Here is a 19,219-nt window from a genome sequence, read left to right as displayed (position 1 = left end):
TTAACTTTGTCCTTGTTCTTTAGCAGAGTGACAAATCTATAATAAAAAGCTGTAATAAAGTCAAAATGAAAAACTTCACAAGTAAAAATATGAAAGAAAGATACATACTAGATACATATAGAAAGATACATACTAATTATGTTACTTCTGTGTTTCATAAAAAGACTGGGTATTCACACAAATCAACAGAACAAGACATAATCCGCCTCTTCTCAACACAGTCACACCCTCTTGGCAGCTACTCATCAGCTGGAGTGCATTATGGGTGTTGAAATGTGGCAAAACACATGAAATATCGCAGGGGGCGTATGGAAAGTATGCGGTTTTATCTAGTACATATGGTATCTGTCTTGGCACTGGCCAGGCTGGAGTTTAAATTTATCACAGCATATCAAAAAGTTTCCAGAAACCACATGCTAGACGAGTGCCTCTTCAGCTCAAGTACTTCTACACAAACTCCACACTTGAGCTGAAGTGATACTCAGCTAAGTATGCACTATTTCCGAGGCACGGAAGCAGTCAGTTGTCATTTCAAGGTGATGTTACAGTTGAAAAGATGCATCTGGACTGATCTCATCAGCAGACTGTGCCATTTTTGTCTCTCTCTTTCTTTACCTGTTGACAGATGGCTCCTGTCATGGTGACCGGAAAAAGTCGTACAATGCCACGGCCCAGATTCTCTCTCTTCCTCTGCTGGCTGAATAACCTCAATTCTTTCTTCTCTTCTTCATCCAGAGAGTTACAGTACTGAGGCTGCACACACACACACACATTTTTTACAATACTGTTACAGCTCACACAAGACAAACACAGACTTACAACATGACATTATCAACGTTATTACTGTATTCAGGCCAATATGGATGATGAAATTCATTCATGAAAACATGTCAAACATGAAGAGCATCCAGAGACGAGTCTAAGGATATAAGGAGTTTTACCTCACTGTCATGAGCTGGCAGCTGGTGTAAGAGCTGTTTAATACGATATCGTTCTCCTGGGCTGTTCACGTATGGAACCTTGTCCTCTGGAATACAGCTGAAGTATTGATAAACCTGAACATACAACACCACAAATACACATATATAATAGTGTGACAGATTATGTCTGGGGCCTTATGAAATCTGTTTTAGTTTTTTCACAAATTCTTATTTTTCCATCAAATGAAAATTAAACAATTCCTTTTTTTTAATTCCTTAAAAAATAAAGTTTTAATAATTGTATTATTATTACATTGAGAAATACATTCTACTCTAGTAATATATTTCTTAAAGCATTAGTTCACTTTAAAATGAAAATTAGCTTTACTCGCCCTCAAGCCATCCTAGGTGTATATGGCTTTCTTCTTTCTGATGAACACAATCAGAGATATATTAATAAATATCCTGACGCATCCGAGCTTTATAATGGCAGTAAACGGGACCAACGAGCATGAAGCTGAAGAAAGTGCCTCCATCCACATTCCACATCCATCCATCATAAATGTAATCCACACGGCTCTGGAGGGTTAATAAAGGCCTTCTGAAGCGAAGCGATGCGTTTGTGAAAGAAAAATATCCATATTTAAAGGAACACTCCACTTTTTTTTTGAAAATAGGCTCACTTTCCAACTCCCCTAGCGTTAAACAGTTGAGTTTTACCATTTTCGAATCCATTCAGCCGATCTCCGGGTCTGGTGGTACCACTTTTAGCATAGCTTAGCATAGTTCATTGAATCTGATTAGACCGTTAGCATGGTACGGCAAAGTTCCTTGATCATTACGCCGGAATGAGAGTATAGTTCCTAGCCATATCGGCTTAATCTAATCAGATTCAATGAACTATGCTAAGCTATGCTAAAAGTGGTACCGCCAGAGCCGGAGATCGGCTGAATGGATTCGAAAATGGTAAAACTTAACTGTTTAACTCTAGGGGAGTTGGAAAATGAGCCTATTTTCAAAAAAAGTAGAGTGTTCCTTTAACAAGTTATGAAGTAAAATATCTAGCTTCCATCTCTCACAGTTCAAAAAGCTTACGCTACGTCTTCCCTATTTAACTTACGGAAAAAGCTTAACTGACGCAATGCCAGTTTCGTTTTTTCAGTAAGTTGAATACGGAAGGTGGTCTGGTGGAAGCTAGATATTTTACTTCATAACTTGTTAAATATGGACATTTTTCTTACACAAACGCATCGCTTCGCTTTAGAAGGCCTTTATTAACCCCCCGGAGCTGTGTGGAGTACCATTTATGATGGATGGATGTGGATGGAGACATTTTCTTCAGTTCATACTTGTTGGTCCCGTTCACTGCCATTATAAAGCTTGGATGTGTCATGATATTTATTAATATAACTCCAATTGTGTTCATCAGAAAGAAGAAAGTCATATACACCTAGGATGGCTTGAGGGTGAGTAAAGCTTGTGGTAATTTTCATTTGAAAGTGAACTAATCCTTTAAAGTTAAGCCAGACTTTTATTTTGGTGGGTTGTAGTGAAGACCTTTGCGTTTCTGTGTGTATCTGATGATAGTTTTATCAAATGAAATCATGAATTGCTGGTGAAGTGACTCTCAGAGCAGCTCTGGATATGGAAGTTTATTAAAGTTTGTATGATGAAGTTTGTATGTGTTCATATAGAAAGACGGCAGACGCTGGAAACACCAAGAGCGTCACACATGCTCATTCACACAGAGACATGCAGAACATACACACTTCATATTTAAATAACAGTCTATTGAGGTTTAATAGACACTAATCATATAACAATTTGATAAAGTATAGAGCCCTAGTTTTGACTTATTGATTCAAAATTTGCCAAATTCCATGACATTCCACATTATACTGTCAATTTTTATAACTGGATTCTGCGATTCCGTTAGCGTTTGGCTCATTGCAAAAAAAAAAAAATATATATAGAGCTATAAATCTATATGCCCAATTTCAGATTTGCCTAAAAAAAAAATTTAGGATTAATTGATTAATCGCTTTGCATGTAGGTACAGTCTTTAATAGTCTAAATCAGGGGTGGGGAACGCTGATCCTGGAGAGTTTAGCTCCAACCCTGAAAAAATCACTCACCTGCCTGTAAATTTAGTAATCCTGAAGACCTTTATTAGCTTCAGGTGTGTATAATTAGGGTTAGAGCTAAACTCTGCAGGACAGTGGCCCTCCAGGATCAACGTTCCCCACCCCTGGTCTAAATGGACAGTTACTGGCCAGAATAAAATGAAATGCGGAACAGAAAAATCAACTACACAGGACAACTGAGGTGATGCTTTTGTTGTCCTTCTTAAAGCTTGACAGTCTTGTTTCATTGTGTGAAAAAAGAGCAGCCGCTCTGCTTGAGTGAATGTAAGAGAGGCTTTGGCTGATTCAGACCGAACACTTACTTAACACTTTACTTTAATGTCATTGTATCTATAGATTCTCCTCACCTGTTCAGGCTTGATTCCGGGCGGCACCCAGGCATATTCTTCCGAGGCGCAGCCCGAGTCATCGTCAGATATGGAGTGCCTTTGGAAGTCTGACACCAGCTTCATCATCATTCTCTCCAGCTGGCCGGGCACCGAGCGCACCACATGCTCTTCCCGCACACACTTACAGTGCACACAGATCTTCCTGTGGAAACAGGTCAGCAGCGGGGTGTTGAGCGGACACAGACAATCCAACAAACTGAAAATACCACTTTCAACACAATTGCTTAGGATTTAGGGGGGAAATAAGGGAATGAATTTGTGCTACACCATATTGGAAAAAAAAACCCCTGACATTGCAATATTTTGTTTTTCTGCTATATATATATATATATATATATATATATATATATTTTATTGTGAACATATATAGGAGTATCGTAAGCTTAGATGCCTCTTGCGGTTCAAACAAATATGGTTGGGCAACAAACTCAAGCTCCTCTTCTCTTATATCGAAATCCTCTGATATTTTCCTTTAAAAATTGTTTTGTCTTGCACTATCCTCTGCGATTCTGCGTTCGTCATGCGTCAGGTCAGAAGTTACTCTTTTGGCGTAACTCAACTTGAGTACGGCAGTTTGCAGGAAGCTAGTTATTTTAGTTGATAAAGATTTAAATATAGATATGTTTCTTACAAAAACACATCGCTTCACTCCAGAAGGCCTTTATTAACCCCCTGGAGTCATGTGGATTACTTGGATGGATACACTTTTTCGGCTTCAAAATCAGGAGCCCCATTCACTACCAGCTTGGAAGAGCCAGGATATTTTATAATATAACTCTGATTGTGTTCATCTGAAACAAGATAGTCTTATACACCTAGGATGGCTTGAGGGTGAGTAAATCATGGGATAATTTTCATTTTTGGGTGAACTATCCCTTTAAATAGCTCTATTTGGAAAGAAAGGATCATTCTAGAATGATTTGGGTGGTTATGTTTGGGGGGAGCATCTGCATCAAAAATGAAAAAAAAAAAAAAAAAAGCTGAAAAATTACTTTTTACTCTGAAAAATGGTTTTAAGCACTAAATCCTTTTATGGCTGAATGATTAAAAAAAAAAGAAAAAAGAAAAAAAAGGTTCACAGTAAATGATCCAAGCTGTTCTGAGACCGCTAGCACATATATTTACTTAATTAAATCACAGCCTGTACGATATGACAATCACACTAAGCCATATCTCAACATCAAATGTATTTCTGTATATCCTGCAGCCCTAGAATGAATACAACTAAGTTTCATAAAATGGTTATTTCAACTGTTCAGGCAAACAAAATCTTCCATTCATGGTAAAAGGGTAGCAGACTTTATATTCATGACAAATGGGGAGATGGCACTGCCTATAATACATTTCTGCAACTTCAGCATTTCCTTAAAAGGACAGTTCACTCAAAAATAGTGATGGGCCAGATAGTGATGGGCCAAGTGATGGGCCGATTTCAAAACACTGCTTTGGAGCTTTATGAATCAAATCAGTGATTCGGAGTGCCAAAATCACATGATTTCAGCAGTTTAGCCATTTGATAGTAGATCCGAATCACTGATTCGATTCGTAAAGCTCCAAAGCAGTGTTCTGAAATCGGCCCATCACTATATTGTTGAAAAGTCATTATTTTGGGTTTTTTTTGGTGCACAAAAAGTATTCTCGTCGCTTTATAATATTGACGTAGAACTACTGAACTCACATGAACTGTTTTAAATATGTTTTTAGTACCTTTATGGATCTTGAGAGAGGAAGTACCATTGCTGTGAATGCAGGCCTCACTGAGCCATCGGATTTAATCAAAATATCTTAATTTGTGTCGGAAGATGAATGAAGGTCTTAAGGCTGTAGAACGACATGAGGGTGAGCAATTAATGACAGAATTTTCATTTTTGGGTGAACTAACCCTTTAACTGTACTTGCTTTCCATTTATTTACATTGTGTCTACACTTTGTTTTATTAAGAGTGTGTTTGTGAGTGTGCAGAAATCAACACTGAACAAAAACTACTGCGTTTGAGTGGAATGAACACCTCTGATTGCCCATGACCATTTGATGGCTGTTAAATGTTTTTAGAGTACTCAAATCAAATTTGAGAAAAAATGTTTTTGTTTAAATCACATAAAAATAGGCATAATTTAATTAGTTATATAATTATGTAGTGCCTTGTTGGACTAATGAAATTATGTGAGTATAATTAATTGTGTGTTGAACTCCTCTTCCTGTCATTCCAGTTCAGAAACTTTGGAGTTTGGTAAATTCAATTCAAATTCACACTCATGAATAGCGGTTCAGTCGATATCTGGCATTTTTAAATTATCAGCATCGTTACTGTTTTTTTTTTGTTTGTTTGTTTGTTTGTTTTTAGTTTTGGACAAGGTGTAGGATGGTGGACTTTTATTTTGACAGCGCTGAGCATCCGAGCTCCCATTCTCCATTAGTTCATTACTGTCTCTGTTTAACAGTTCTAAGAATTTATTAGACAGAGCTGTTAAACAAAGAAAGTAAACTATACAAAAAAGCATTATAGCATTTGCTTAGAAAGCCAAACGCTATAATACTTTCTCATCTACCATCAGCATTCTACAAATAAGCCTTTATATCATCAAAACAAGCCTTTAAATACCTAATAAACATTTAACTTTGCAAACTTTGGCGAATCCAGCTGTGGGATCTTTTGAAGTATGCATTTGTTGACTGCATAAAAACGTGTATATTCAGTATGCAACAGACGGTCCATGTGAATTGGATACGGACAGAAGAGTTCAGCTGTCACTGGACACCCGATCGACAAATTTTTTTTTTTTCACTTTTTCACTATGGTGCGCTATATCCAGTTGGCCACAACATCATACTTATTGTGTGCTGCATGTAAAATTAGTGCTACCTTGTATTTATTTGAAAAAATATATAATTACCGGTGCACACAGACTTGCACTACATCCTTTTATTCATATTTTTAACAACTTTGTTTGTGAAAATCAAGATGTTGTCAAAGTACAAATCTGCTTATTTTACAGATTTTTTAAAATCTCTTTTTTATAATCTTTTTTAAAATTATTGCTTATTTAGTAAATATGTTAAAAATATATATAAATTTCATTTCAGCAATTGTTATTCATTTGTTTTAAAATAAACAGTGTGATATATATATATATATCAGCTTTATATTGGCCATCAGCCACCCTGCTCTCTAAGATATCGGCGATCAAAAAAATTATATTGATTGACCACTACTCATGAATTAAACCGAATCCGATTCTTCATTTCTGAATTTGGTCAAACTCTGTCACCAACATTCCTGAGCATTAGCTGACACAACCAACTTCATGATACCTATTATTACTTCTCAAAACAGACAATATTTTTAGGCAGGTTATTCATGACTCAAACCACACTCTCGCATAAACGGTGTTACATCATCTCATGTTGACTTTACGCTAAAATCAAATGTTGAAACCAACCCTGCAATCAAAATGACTCCTCTTTACATTCTACACATTACTGGTCTTATTGCGAACAATTTATCATTCAGCACATCATGCCAAAGAAAATGTTTGTCTTCATCAAAATCAAATCAAAATGTTATAACTTGCTCCACCTTTGCTATGACTTTTTTTTCCAGCTGATGTTTCCAAGCACTGTTTTTCAGGCCCTCTTCTATTTGATTCCTGATTGATAAAATCAATGTCCTTGTTTAAAGTATATCAAATTACGGAATAAATTGATGTCGCAAATGGCGTTTCATGTTGGTGTCCTATACATCCACAAAATAAATCGCACATCTAACAATACATCTAACCACACATTAAATCACAATGATAGCCATGCACACATTTCGCATAAATATCTGAAAATGAATAACATTGCATTAAATGCAAACATAAACATACTATTTGAAAGAAATAAGGAAAGCAGTGTGTCATTTTTTGTGCATGCAGACAGGCCTGTCCCACTGCATTGGATTCACACCTCACCCTGAATTACTTAACCTGCTGTTGTCACAGCAATTTAATTAATGGCATCTAGGACATCTATAAATGACAGAGTGATCTAATGTTTCTGATGAAGACAAGCACAGCAGGTTAATCCATAGCAACTGCTGGAACAATGGCTAGAGACACGGCAGCATGTTCTGATCTTACACTTCACTACACAGTGAAACCCATGCCAAACATAAGCTTTAAAACACAAGAATACACCAAATTACACAATTACAAATCATAATGAACCTAATCTTCACTTTAAGACCAGGAACAAAAATTTAAATTCTGCCATCATTTACCTAGCCTCATATTGTTCCAAACCTGTGAAACCTTAGTCGTTAAGGGCCAATATTGGTTTGGACCGTTCATTGTAAGGAAAAACATAAAAAACATTCTTCGAAATATATTATATTTTTAAGAAAAAGAAAGGTTTTGAATAACATGAGGAGTAACTGATGACAGAATTTACATTTTTGGGTGAACAAATCCTTATTCCTGTAATGCATGATCATTTTTTGAAATGAAACAATATATTGCTGTTTTAGATTAAATCTAAAAAAAAAAGTTTGCATCTGTTTATTTTTTTGTAGAATATCATTTGATATATCAGGATTTAATGGCTCATACAGTATGATATAGTGAGAATATGGAGCTCATACTTGAGGAGGAGGAAAAACATTCAGAGGCCCAAACTGAGCAGAAATATACAAATTGGTAAAGTTGCTGGTATTTATATGGCCAAAAAGTAAGATGAAATTCTTCAGTTCCCAATAATATGTCATAGTAAGATGATATTTTTAGTTTTATGATCAAAAACTAAGAATTAGCTAAGTTTTATGATCAAAGCTATAGATGTTATTATGGTGGACAAAACAAATAATGCAATGCAATACAATAATTATTGAGAGATAAACAAATAAATGTTCCTCAAAAGCCTGATGTATCATATTTGATACTCACATTTCAACATGATTTTTCAAAAAAATAAGTGATGTACGTATAATCAAGTAAACCTAAGTTGCTTCAGTCCAGTAAATGTTCATCTTTAAATATATTGACTATAATAATATTGAAATATTATTATAATATAAAAGTTATTCCTATAAGTTATTGCCTATACAGTTTGAGATGTTTAAATATCACTTTTTGAATTTGCTTGATGAAATAATGCTGAACAAATTTGTTTAATAAAATAAAGTTCTAATTATTTTCTGTAATATTTTATTATTATTTTTATTATGCAGTAAGTGTTTTATAAAGCCATTGCAGTAGACAATATAGCACAGCCTCTTCTACCTTACTGCTTAAATAAATTATCAATAATCTCTAAAACATCAGATTAAAAGAGAATGAACAAATACGTACTGAATACAGTTCAAGAATCAGTCCAGGTGCGACACACTTTTTTCTAATCCTCTGTCCTGACACTGACCCACAACAACACAACAAAACAATCATCCTACTCCGACTGAGCGCTGCTAGAGACTGATGAGCGGCAGACGCACGTGTCACAGTCTGAAGGGCCGCTCATTGGGCGGCACTGATGATATCACACCACTTGTGTGATCAGCCCTGATCTCAGTTTTCTTTCTATCTCATGCTGAAAATGAGGTCAAAGCCCGGACTTCATGTCCGTGTGGAGGTGAAACGGGAATATGGTGGCGATCCGTGTGTGCATGTGGAAGGGATGGGGGTTTAATCCTTCTCAGTACAGTTATGGGATAAACGCTGCTGTTCTCTTAAAGTCGGACATCAGTTCATTTTAATGGACAGCTACAGCCACAATGTCAAATAGAGAAAAAGAAAGCAGATGAGTGCATACTAAACAAATAAAAAACAAAAGAAAAACTTCACTATATCCGTATGTCGGTGTGATTTCTCATTATTGTATAACACCTCAGACGGGTTTTGGTGACAGGGCAGAATGGACGCACAGATGGAAGACAAAAGCTGCTTTTCACTGATTTTACTCTCTTCCTCTACCTATTCACCACTCCATTCTATCAATCCCTTCTTCTCCGGATAAGCTGCCACTCCATGTCCTCAGCCGAACTTCCTTGTATTCCTATACATGTTCAGACATGTTCAAATTTGTTACAGTTTATTTTAAGTTTAAGTTATGTTATAATATTTTCTTCTATTATTTTGTATTAGTTTTTATTATTATTTTATATATGAATGTATTCCAAGCTTTGGCAATATTGTATTATTTACAGTCATGCCAATAAAGCAATTTTGAATTTGAATTATGTGTATTATTATGTGTATTATGTGTTGAATTAGCAGTATATATATATATATATATATATATATATATATATATATATATATACACACACACACACACACATATATGCTGCTAAAACGATTAATCGCGATTAATCGCATCTAACATAAAAGTTTATGTTTACATAATATATGTGTATATATATTATTATATTTATATATATTATGTGTGTGTCTATGTGTATACACAAACTATATATATATATATATATATATATATATATATATATATATATATATATATATATATATATATATATATATATATATATATATATATATATATATATATATATAAAAATATAAAACGGTTAGTTCCTGTCCTTGATTCTGATTGGTCATTAGCTGTGTTTTATTCACGATAAAACACGGCTATGACCGCTTCTGTGTATCACTACACAACACCCTTAGCAACCACTCTTAGCAACGTAAACTGTATGTTCTCAATTGATATTGCTCATTGAAGCTTACTGTATTATGTAGAAGAGTGTTGTGAGAAAAAGATCGAGTGAGCGAATTTATTACCTGCATTCAGATTTAGCATTTTCCTTCAGGTCAGTCCTATGTTCATAATAAAAATCTGTTTAAATGTCTGATGTATTATCTTGTCCTTTTAACAGTTAAGGGGTTTTCCCGTGACTGACAGCGCTAGTCAAAGCATTTGTCAGTTGCGTCTTGTTGTGTGTTCACAACACAGTCTTTTCAATATAAAAGTCTTCGCTACTGACTGACACACTCATAAAGACAGTCTTTGCCACCATCTAATGGCGTAATAATGTAACTTCTGTTGCTGTTCACAGTCAGGGACTATTTTTTCCGGCGGAAGGAAGGCTTTTAGAAAAAGTTCATAAAATTGCTTCACGAAAGTTGCATTGATACATATTTCTGGCTTTAATATTTGTATTGTGTGGTAACCGTTTTATAAAAGCAATAAGGTACTCGAGGCTAGTGTTGTATCGTGAATAAGTCACGTTTTATGTTATGACTAACACAAACTTTTATGTTATGATTAATCAAAATGTTTCGACAGCCCTAACACATATATATATATATATATATATATATATATATATATATATATATATATATATATATGTCCCTTATGCTCACCAAGGCTTTATTTATTTGATCAAAAATTCAATAAAAACAATAATATTGTGAAATATTATTACAATTTAAAATAACTTTTTAAAATGTAAAGTTAATCTTAAGATTTTTAAAACTAATTTTAAAGTGTAATTTATTCCTGTGATCAAAGCTGAATTTTCAGCATCATTACTCCTGTCTTCAGTGTCACATGATCCTTCAGAAATCATTCTAATATGCTGATTTGCTGCTCAAGAAACATTTATTATTATCATCACCAACATTGTGCTTTTTAATATTTTTGTGGAAACCACTATACTTTTTTTCAGGATTATTTGATGAATAGAAAGTTCAAAAGAACAACATTGATTGAACTGATTTTTTTGTAACAATGTAAAAGTCCTTACTGTCACTTGTGATTAATTTAATGTGTCCTTGAAGAATAAAAGTATCAGTTTGTTTTAATATACACTTCCGTTCTGTTTTTATAACAAATTGATACTTTGATACTCAATAAAACACATTTTAGTCAATAAAGTTTGTTAATTTCTCTCCATGAGTGTTTTAACATGCAATCAAGTAAAAAATAGTTCAACTTTAAGAAAGAAAAAAAAAAGACCCTGTAAAAGTATAAAACATGGCCACTGTAATGTCAAGATTGAAGCTGAATCTAATCTAAAGCAAAAGTTGGTAAAAAGGTGCATTTATGTTGAAAACCACTAAATGCATCACAAATCTTCCAGAATAATAAATAATATTCATATGACTCCACACAATCTCTGAATGAGAGCTTACAGGAAAGCTTACATAAATGGGATATTTTGTCCTATTGTTCCCAGAAGGGACAAACAAAGATTAACCCACTACAAATACAGTGTGAAAACGTTACAGCTCGGGCATAAGTACTGGTCAGCAGGTTCACCCATGCTAGTTAAGCTCTGCTGGAAAAAGCCATCCTGACCCAAGATCAACATCTGCTGCCAGATGTGTCCTCAAGACACGCTGCATGTGCAGATGGTATGACTGCACATGATGATGTCACACACAGCTGCCAATCCATTAATTCATCCTATGCACGCATTTACACAGAAACCATTTGTAATATTGTGCAGTATGGGCATGCAATCTCTCAACTCACAATGATATGAATGAAGTCCAACTTTTCCACTGCTCTAATGGCTGACTGTCATTATCAGCGCATTTGAACAGAGCAATATTTGATTACTTAAAATATATTCAATAGTATTTGGTTGTTGATACCAAATTAACCAATGTTGTGAATATTGTGATGGTTTTATTCAAGCTTTTATTTGTCAAGTTAATCTTGCCAGTAGCCAGTAGGTTTTCATGTCCCTTCTTTCGTCTCACAGCGAAAAATAAGAAATATTAATGTCTGTCTGTAGCAAAACTATGCAAACTTTTTAAATGAATTATTTAAAAAAAAAAAAAAAAAAAAAAAAAAATCACACTATTCAGTCTTAAAAATGTATTAGTAAATGCTGTGATTAACATTAGTTAAGATTAATAAATGCTGTGCAGTATTGTTCATTGTAGCGTTACCAAATAATTCTTCTCTGTGTTCATTTAGTGACAAACTGTGGAAAACATACCATAATTACATACTTTAACACATTAAATATTTTCAATACATAATTATTTTAATTTTTACATAAAAAAAAAAATTGAATATAGCTGTTTGATTCCTCTAACTGAACAAATAAATCCCTAAAACCATACAACTATTGAGAATTAGATTATATTAAGACTATAAGACTATTAAGGAATTAAGGTTAAGGAATAAAACCAATGCTGCACAGTAATAATGTTGTATATTTATTAAGATTACAAATTACATGTACAGATACACTGACAAATCTTTTTAAGTATAATTAAACATTAAACATTGAATTATCTTTTTATAAAAGATATTAGCTATATCATTCTGTTTGAAAGAATGATGATGATCTGCCACTTTAAGACACTTATTTTTCACCGCAGTACAATAATCATGTAACTTATTAAAAAAGAAAAATATTTCTGTTTGTATAAGTTGTATTAAAAAGCTACTCGTCTACAAAATCTGAGGGGGGGCAAAATTTGAGACATTGTAAAAAACTGAATGAACACTCCAAAATGTTATTCAACAAAGAAAGTTAAACAAAACTCTTACAAGCACATAAACACACTTTTGCCAAACTAACGCTAATACACATCATCATCACTGCTATTGCCGTTATGATTGTCATTCTGAACAAACTTCCTGTCAGACTAGTTCAAACACAAAACTAAATTGACACACTTCACAAGATCATAGGTAACCGAACATTAAATGATCAGTACACAGCGCTGAGTAGATTACCTTGATCACAGTGTAGTCCTGACACTGCAAAATCCGTTTTTAAGAGTAGAATTGTTCAAAGCTAAGGTGGTTTAAGCAAGTTAGCCATTCTTCAATGACCTCGTAGTGAACAAAACGTCATCCCGCTTGAGCCGAGTCAAATGACAGTCGTCTCTCTTTCTCTGCCTCTACTGCTTGATTCTTTCCCCTCAGGCCGCTGAAGCCAACACTGAGCCCAAACAATAGGTGCTCCCTTCACAGCCCCTCCCTCACCAAGAACATGTTTCAGATTTCTTTTTTCAAACATGTTCTCATCTATAACAGCTCATGTCATTGTAAGGATGTACAGTATGAAGCTGCATCTTCTTTTTTTTCTTGTTTTGATGCTTTTATCTTAAAGAAATATTCTGGGTTTAATACAAGTTAAGCTCACTGGACATCATGTAATGGTGATTACCACAAAAAAAATAATTTCCACTTGTCCCTTCTTTTCTTTATATACAAGCAAAAATCTAGTTTACAGTAAGGCTGATTCATAAACATTAAAATACTCAATAGTAGAAAGATGTAAACTATATGCATAAACTACAAACTATGATTTTCATGCGAAAAACTCACTTAACCTTTAAGGTTACATCCAAAACCTCTATTGCCATGACAACAAAACACCATAAACCCTAAAAGGACTGTAAAAAATTATTATTTAAACAGCTTTAGAGCTTGAATAACAGACATTTAAGCGAAGTTATAAAATTAGAAGCTTAAAATTTCTGCTTTTAAATCCTCCAAAAATTATCCTCACTCACTTCCAATGTGACTCACTGTAACCTCGCTTTTCCTTGCTGTCAAGTGAGCATGTATTCAGCCTGTAATATTCCTTTATAAATTTGACAGTTTACTTCATATTCTGACCTGTAAGTCAGAATCTTGTTTTATAGGTGTTTGCTAAAGCAAGTATTAATATTTCACATTCTTATTGTTACACTCGTTTTGGACAAGGCCTCTCTTTTTGTGCAAATTTATGATACCTCAAATCATGTAGCTTATTGAGGAGTATAGTAACACCCTAGAAACCACCCAAAACACACTAACAACCCCATGGAAACCATTTACCTAAGTAAATACTATAGCCAGGCCAACTCCAATATTGTTGCAGTACTCACATTTTATTCAGAACGTATAAAAATCTAGTTTGATTTACTACATCAACCACTCATTTAAGAGACTGCTGTCAAAACCAAACAACATGGGGAGTGTGTTTTAATAAGCTTGTCAATCAAATGAAAAATAACCGTAATGTCAACCATAATGTATTAACAAGGCCTCTGTCAGCTTCATTCTTGTCAATCTTTGAATTTTTTGATGTGGTCCAAGTCTAGTCAAAACAAGCTAAGTAAAAGACAGATTTTGCATCTTAAGCACAAAGTATACATCATTTATACATGTACACTGGGGTATATGTACAGTACTTGTGACATAAATTTTGTTATCAGCATAGTATGAGCGTACTGTAGACCTATACAGTATATGCATACGTTTTTCTAACCGTACTCTAACCTTTTTCACATGTGTACATAGATTTTTTTTTTTTTTTTGCACTAACTAGTTTGTCTACAAGGTGGCGACATGGGCCCAGGTTGCTGTTTGAGTCGAAAAAGAAATGGAAGAGACAGAACAACAACAAAGTACCCAAGACTGCAACAACAAGATGCCCACTTTGACAAGCGGTCAACCAGACAAAGGTGAACTAAATGGGAGATAATTAGAAACTATAGCAACTAAAGAAAACAGGAACTAAACACAGAAACCACAGAAAAGCAAAGAACAACAAAATAAATGTCAAAATAACTCAACACACAGCCATTAATGTCTAAACCGCTGGCCACAAAAGTGAGTACACCCCTAAGTGAAAATGTCCAAATTGGGCCCAAAGTGTCAATATTTTGTGTGGCCACCATTATTTCCCAACACTGCCTTAACCCTCCTGGGCATGGAGTTCAACAGGGCTTCACAGGTTGCCACTGGAGTCCTCTTCCACTCCTCCATGACGACATAACGGAGCTGGTGGATGTTAGAGACCTTGCGCTCCTCCACCTTCCGTTTGAGGATGCCCCACAGATGCTCAGTAGGGTTTAGGTCTGGAGACATGTTTGGCCAGTCCATCACCTTTACCCTCAGCTTATTTAGCAAGGCAGTGGTCATCTTGGAGGTGTTTTTGGGGTCGTTATCATGTTGGAATTCTGCCCTGCGGCCCAGCCTCCGAAGGGAGGGGATCATGCTCTGTTGGCATTCATGGTTCCCTCAATGAACTGTAGCTCCCCAGTGCCAGCAGCACTCATGCAGCCCCAGACCATGACGCTCCCACCACCATGCTTGACTGTAGGCAAGACACACTTGTCTTTGTACTCCTCACCTGGTTGCCGCCACACACGCTTGACACCATCTGAACCAAATAAGTTTATCTTGGTCTCATCAGACCACAGGACATGGTTTCAGTAATCCATGTCCTTAATCTGCTTATCTTCAGCAAACTGTTTGCAGGCTTACTTTTGCATGATCTTTAGAAGAGGCTTCCTTCTGGGACAACAGCCATGCAGACCAATTTGATGCAGTGTGCGGCGTATGGTCTGAGCACTGACAGGCTGACCCCCCACCCCTTCAACCTCTGCAGCATTGCTGGCAGCACTCATACGTCTATTTCCCAAACACAACCTCTGGATATGACGCTGAGCACGTGCACTCAACTTCTTTGGTCAACCATGGCGAGCCTGTTCTGAGTGGAACCTGTCCTGTTAAACCGCTGTATGGTCTTGGCCACCGTGCTGTAGCTGAGTTTCAGGGTCTTGGCAATCTTCTTATAGCCTACGCCATCTTTATGTAGAGCAACAATTCTTTTTTTTCAGATCCTCAGAGCGTTCTTTGCCATGAGGTGCCATGTTGAACTTCCAGTGACCAGTATGAGAGAGTGAGAGCGATAACACCAAATTTAACACACCTGCGACCTTGTAACACTAACGAGTCACATGACACTGGGGAGAGAAAATGGCTAATTGGGCCCAATTTGGACATTTTCACTTAGGGGTGTACTCACTTTTGTGGCCAGCTGTTTATACATTAATGGCTGTGTTGAGTTATTTTGAGTCATTTATACAAGCTGTACACTCGCTACTTAACACTGAAGAAATGACACTTTGCTACAATGTAGTCACATGAAAAGATATAATAAAATATTTACAAAAATGTGAGGGGTGTACTCACTTCTGTGAGATACTGTATATCTATATCTATAGTATCTATACTGAATGTACGGTGGCCGAGAGAGCTCAACGTGCTGCAACTGAAGAAAACACATGCAAATAATAAAACACCAGCAAATTAAGAAAACATCTTCATCATTTTGACAACACATGTGCTGCAAATACTCACAATGTACATACAATCAGGATGTTAAACAAAAAAACAACTCCTCACCTTTCAGGTCATCGACAACACTACTGACGAGTAGACATTGAACAATAACTGGCCCTAGCCAGGTTTGTCACTTGTTGGGCTCCCCTTGAAACATTTACATTGTCATCTGTGCTATTTGCAGTGTTTCTATATTTAGTTGGGTTGTAAGTATTTGCAGTGTGTTTCTGTATTTGGTTGCATTATGAGTATTTGCAGCACGTTTCTGTATTTTGTTGTGTTGTGAGTATTTGCAGCACTTTTTCTGCATTTGGTTGCATTGTGAGTATTTTCAGCATGTTTTTGTATTTGGTTGCGTTGTGAGTATTTGCAGCGTGTTTCTGTATTTGGTTGCATTGTGAGTATTTGCAGCATTCTTCTGTATTTGGTTGCGTTTTGAGTATTTGCAGCACGTTTCTGTATTTGGTTGTGTTGTGAGTATTTGCAGCCCTTTTTCTGCATTTGGTTGCATTGTGAGTATTTTCAGCACGTTTTTGTATTTGGTTGCGTTGTGAGTATTTTCAGCACGTTTTTGTATTTGGTTGTGTTGTGAGTTTTTGCAGCATGTTTCTGTATTTGGTTGCATTGTATTTGCAGCGCTTTTTCTGCATTTGTACAGTTTGCTGGTGTTTTTTCTATTTGCATGTGTTTTCTTCAGTTGCAGCACGCTGAGCTCTTTCGGCCACCAAGGGAAAAAAATCAGAATCAGTCAGAATTGTGAGATATAAACTTGCATTTAAAGAAGGTAATTGCAAGTTTATATCTCACAATTCTAAGAAAAAAAAAAATGGAATTATGAGATATAAACCCCCAATTGTGAGAAAAATTCAGAATTGTGATAAAAAGTTGCAATTACCTTTTTTTTATTTTTTATTCCATGGCAGAAACAAGCTTCTATAGTGCTGTGCTAAAGAGTTGCAATTGTAAAAGTGAGTAATCGAGGGATACTGTTTCAAAAACAGATGGACACTTTTGGTGTGGGTTTCATGGTGGCAGCAATTAGTGGTTGAGTAATAACTGCCTGGCTCTCCACTGGTAATTCAAATAGTACCATCCTGCCAGACTCTCTTATCACGGCCAGGAGCTCACTGGTAACTCAATCAAATTCTCACAAGAGCTGGACAACCTCCATGACAACTGCCTTGGACAACATCTTAATTTGTACTACAGCAGACACGCATGACAAGATCGATGTTCTCTCCGGTGCTCTGGCTGTCTGCTTGTGCTCAGCTGGCACGGATTCTGGAACCAATCTATCATTCACAGGCATTTCATCATCCTGCCAGGCAAAATCACCTTCTAGCTAATTCAGACCAAATTAAGTCACATAAATATGGAGTTTTTGGTGTGTTTTTAAATTAAATTTGGCCCTGTAAGTAATGCAATAAAGATGTTTAGGTCATTTTAGTTCATGCTAATAAATTCAGGGTGGGAAATTAACTTTTTTCCTCTACCATCCACAGTTGCTGATGAATGACATTTTGTAGCACTTATATATATATATCCGCATATTGAACACAATACTAAGACTAAAACATTATACATAATATACAGAAATACATAATTAGTATTAATGGTTGACCGATATATCATCAAAATTCACGATTGTTCCGATAACTATTAAAATGACTAAATTTCGCCTGTGAAAATTTGCTGAACAACTGTAAATGTGACCACACCTTTAGGTAGCTGACATGTTGCAATCATAAACAATGCAAAACATAACATAACATATAACTTTTATAAAACAGCTGAATAAGAAAAGTCCACCACACATTGAGTGATCCCAGCGAGCTGTTTCCTTTTACCACATCAGTGAAACAAACCCTTCAAACAAACCAGTTTGGTAAAATGAATCCTATCTAAAGCTACTGTCTGCTATATATAAATAAATAGTACTCAAAACAAGACGAGATCTGTTGTTTCAGAAATGCATTTCTTGTCAGCATGCAATGTTATTCTGTCATCCAGTGAGTGTTGTGTTTTGCCTGAAGGGCTGAATGTGTGTGCATGTGTACTGATAAAACCTTGAACATCAGATTTTATACATGAATATCTGTGTTGAGAAGCTACTTTGAAGCTGTACTTTGCCGAGTTACAAGCTATTGATCATTTCAAGTAGTTCAACTACAGTCAAGCCACCCTTTAGGGCTAGTGCTAGTTAGTGGCCCAGTATAATTAGTTATTTCAATGATTCAACTGTCTGTTTCCATTAAAGGATTAGTTCACTTTCAAATGAAAATTAGCCCAAGCTTTACTCACCCTCAAGCCATCCTAGGTGTATATGACTTTCTTCTTTCTGATGAATACAATCAGAGATATATTAATAAATATCCTGACACATCTGAGCTTTATAATGGCAGTGAGCAAGACCAATGAGTATGAGCTAAAGAAAGTGCCTCCATCCACATCCATCCATCATAAACGTACTCCACGCGGCTCCAGGGGGTTAATAAAGGCCTTCTGAAGCGAAACGATGCGTTTGTTCAAGTTATGAAGTAAAATATCTATCTTCCACCAGACCACCTTCTGTATTCAACTTAGGAAGAAAGTGTAAAACTCTCACAGTTCAAAAAGTTTATGCTACGTCCTACATCTTCCCTATTCAACTTACGGAAAAAGCTTAACTGACACGATGCCAATTTAC

General features: G+C 35.6%; 1 protein-coding gene across 3 annotated transcripts in view; it reads right to left on the bottom strand.

The window, feature by feature from the left end:
- The window catches only part of prickle3 (prickle homolog 3), a 44,480-nt gene that overhangs the window by 12,593 nt on the left and 12,668 nt on the right, over positions 1 to 19,219 (bottom strand). The window contains exons 1-4 of one of the 3 annotated variants that reach the window (XM_051903991.1): positions 13,147 to 13,310; positions 3,412 to 3,595; positions 942 to 1,055; positions 616 to 753 (exon numbers count right to left, since the gene is read on the bottom strand). In XM_051903991.1, the coding sequence (XP_051759951.1) occupies positions 616 to 753; positions 942 to 1,055; positions 3,412 to 3,522 (363 nt within the window). In that variant the 5' untranslated portion in view covers positions 3,523 to 3,595; positions 13,147 to 13,310. Of the gene's footprint in view, positions 1 to 615; positions 754 to 941; positions 1,056 to 3,411; positions 3,596 to 8,780; positions 8,919 to 13,146; positions 13,311 to 19,219 lie in introns of those variants that run through there. The other 2 variants (XM_051903990.1, XM_051903989.1) reach the window with 2 other exon arrangements.

Source organism: Ctenopharyngodon idella, chromosome 8 (assembly GCF_019924925.1).
Source record: "Ctenopharyngodon idella isolate HZGC_01 chromosome 8, HZGC01, whole genome shotgun sequence".
Taxonomy (NCBI): domain Eukaryota; kingdom Metazoa; phylum Chordata; class Actinopteri; order Cypriniformes; family Xenocyprididae; genus Ctenopharyngodon; species Ctenopharyngodon idella.
The sequence above is the reverse complement of the archived record's forward strand: the minus strand, read 5'-3'. Positions and strand labels throughout refer to the sequence as shown.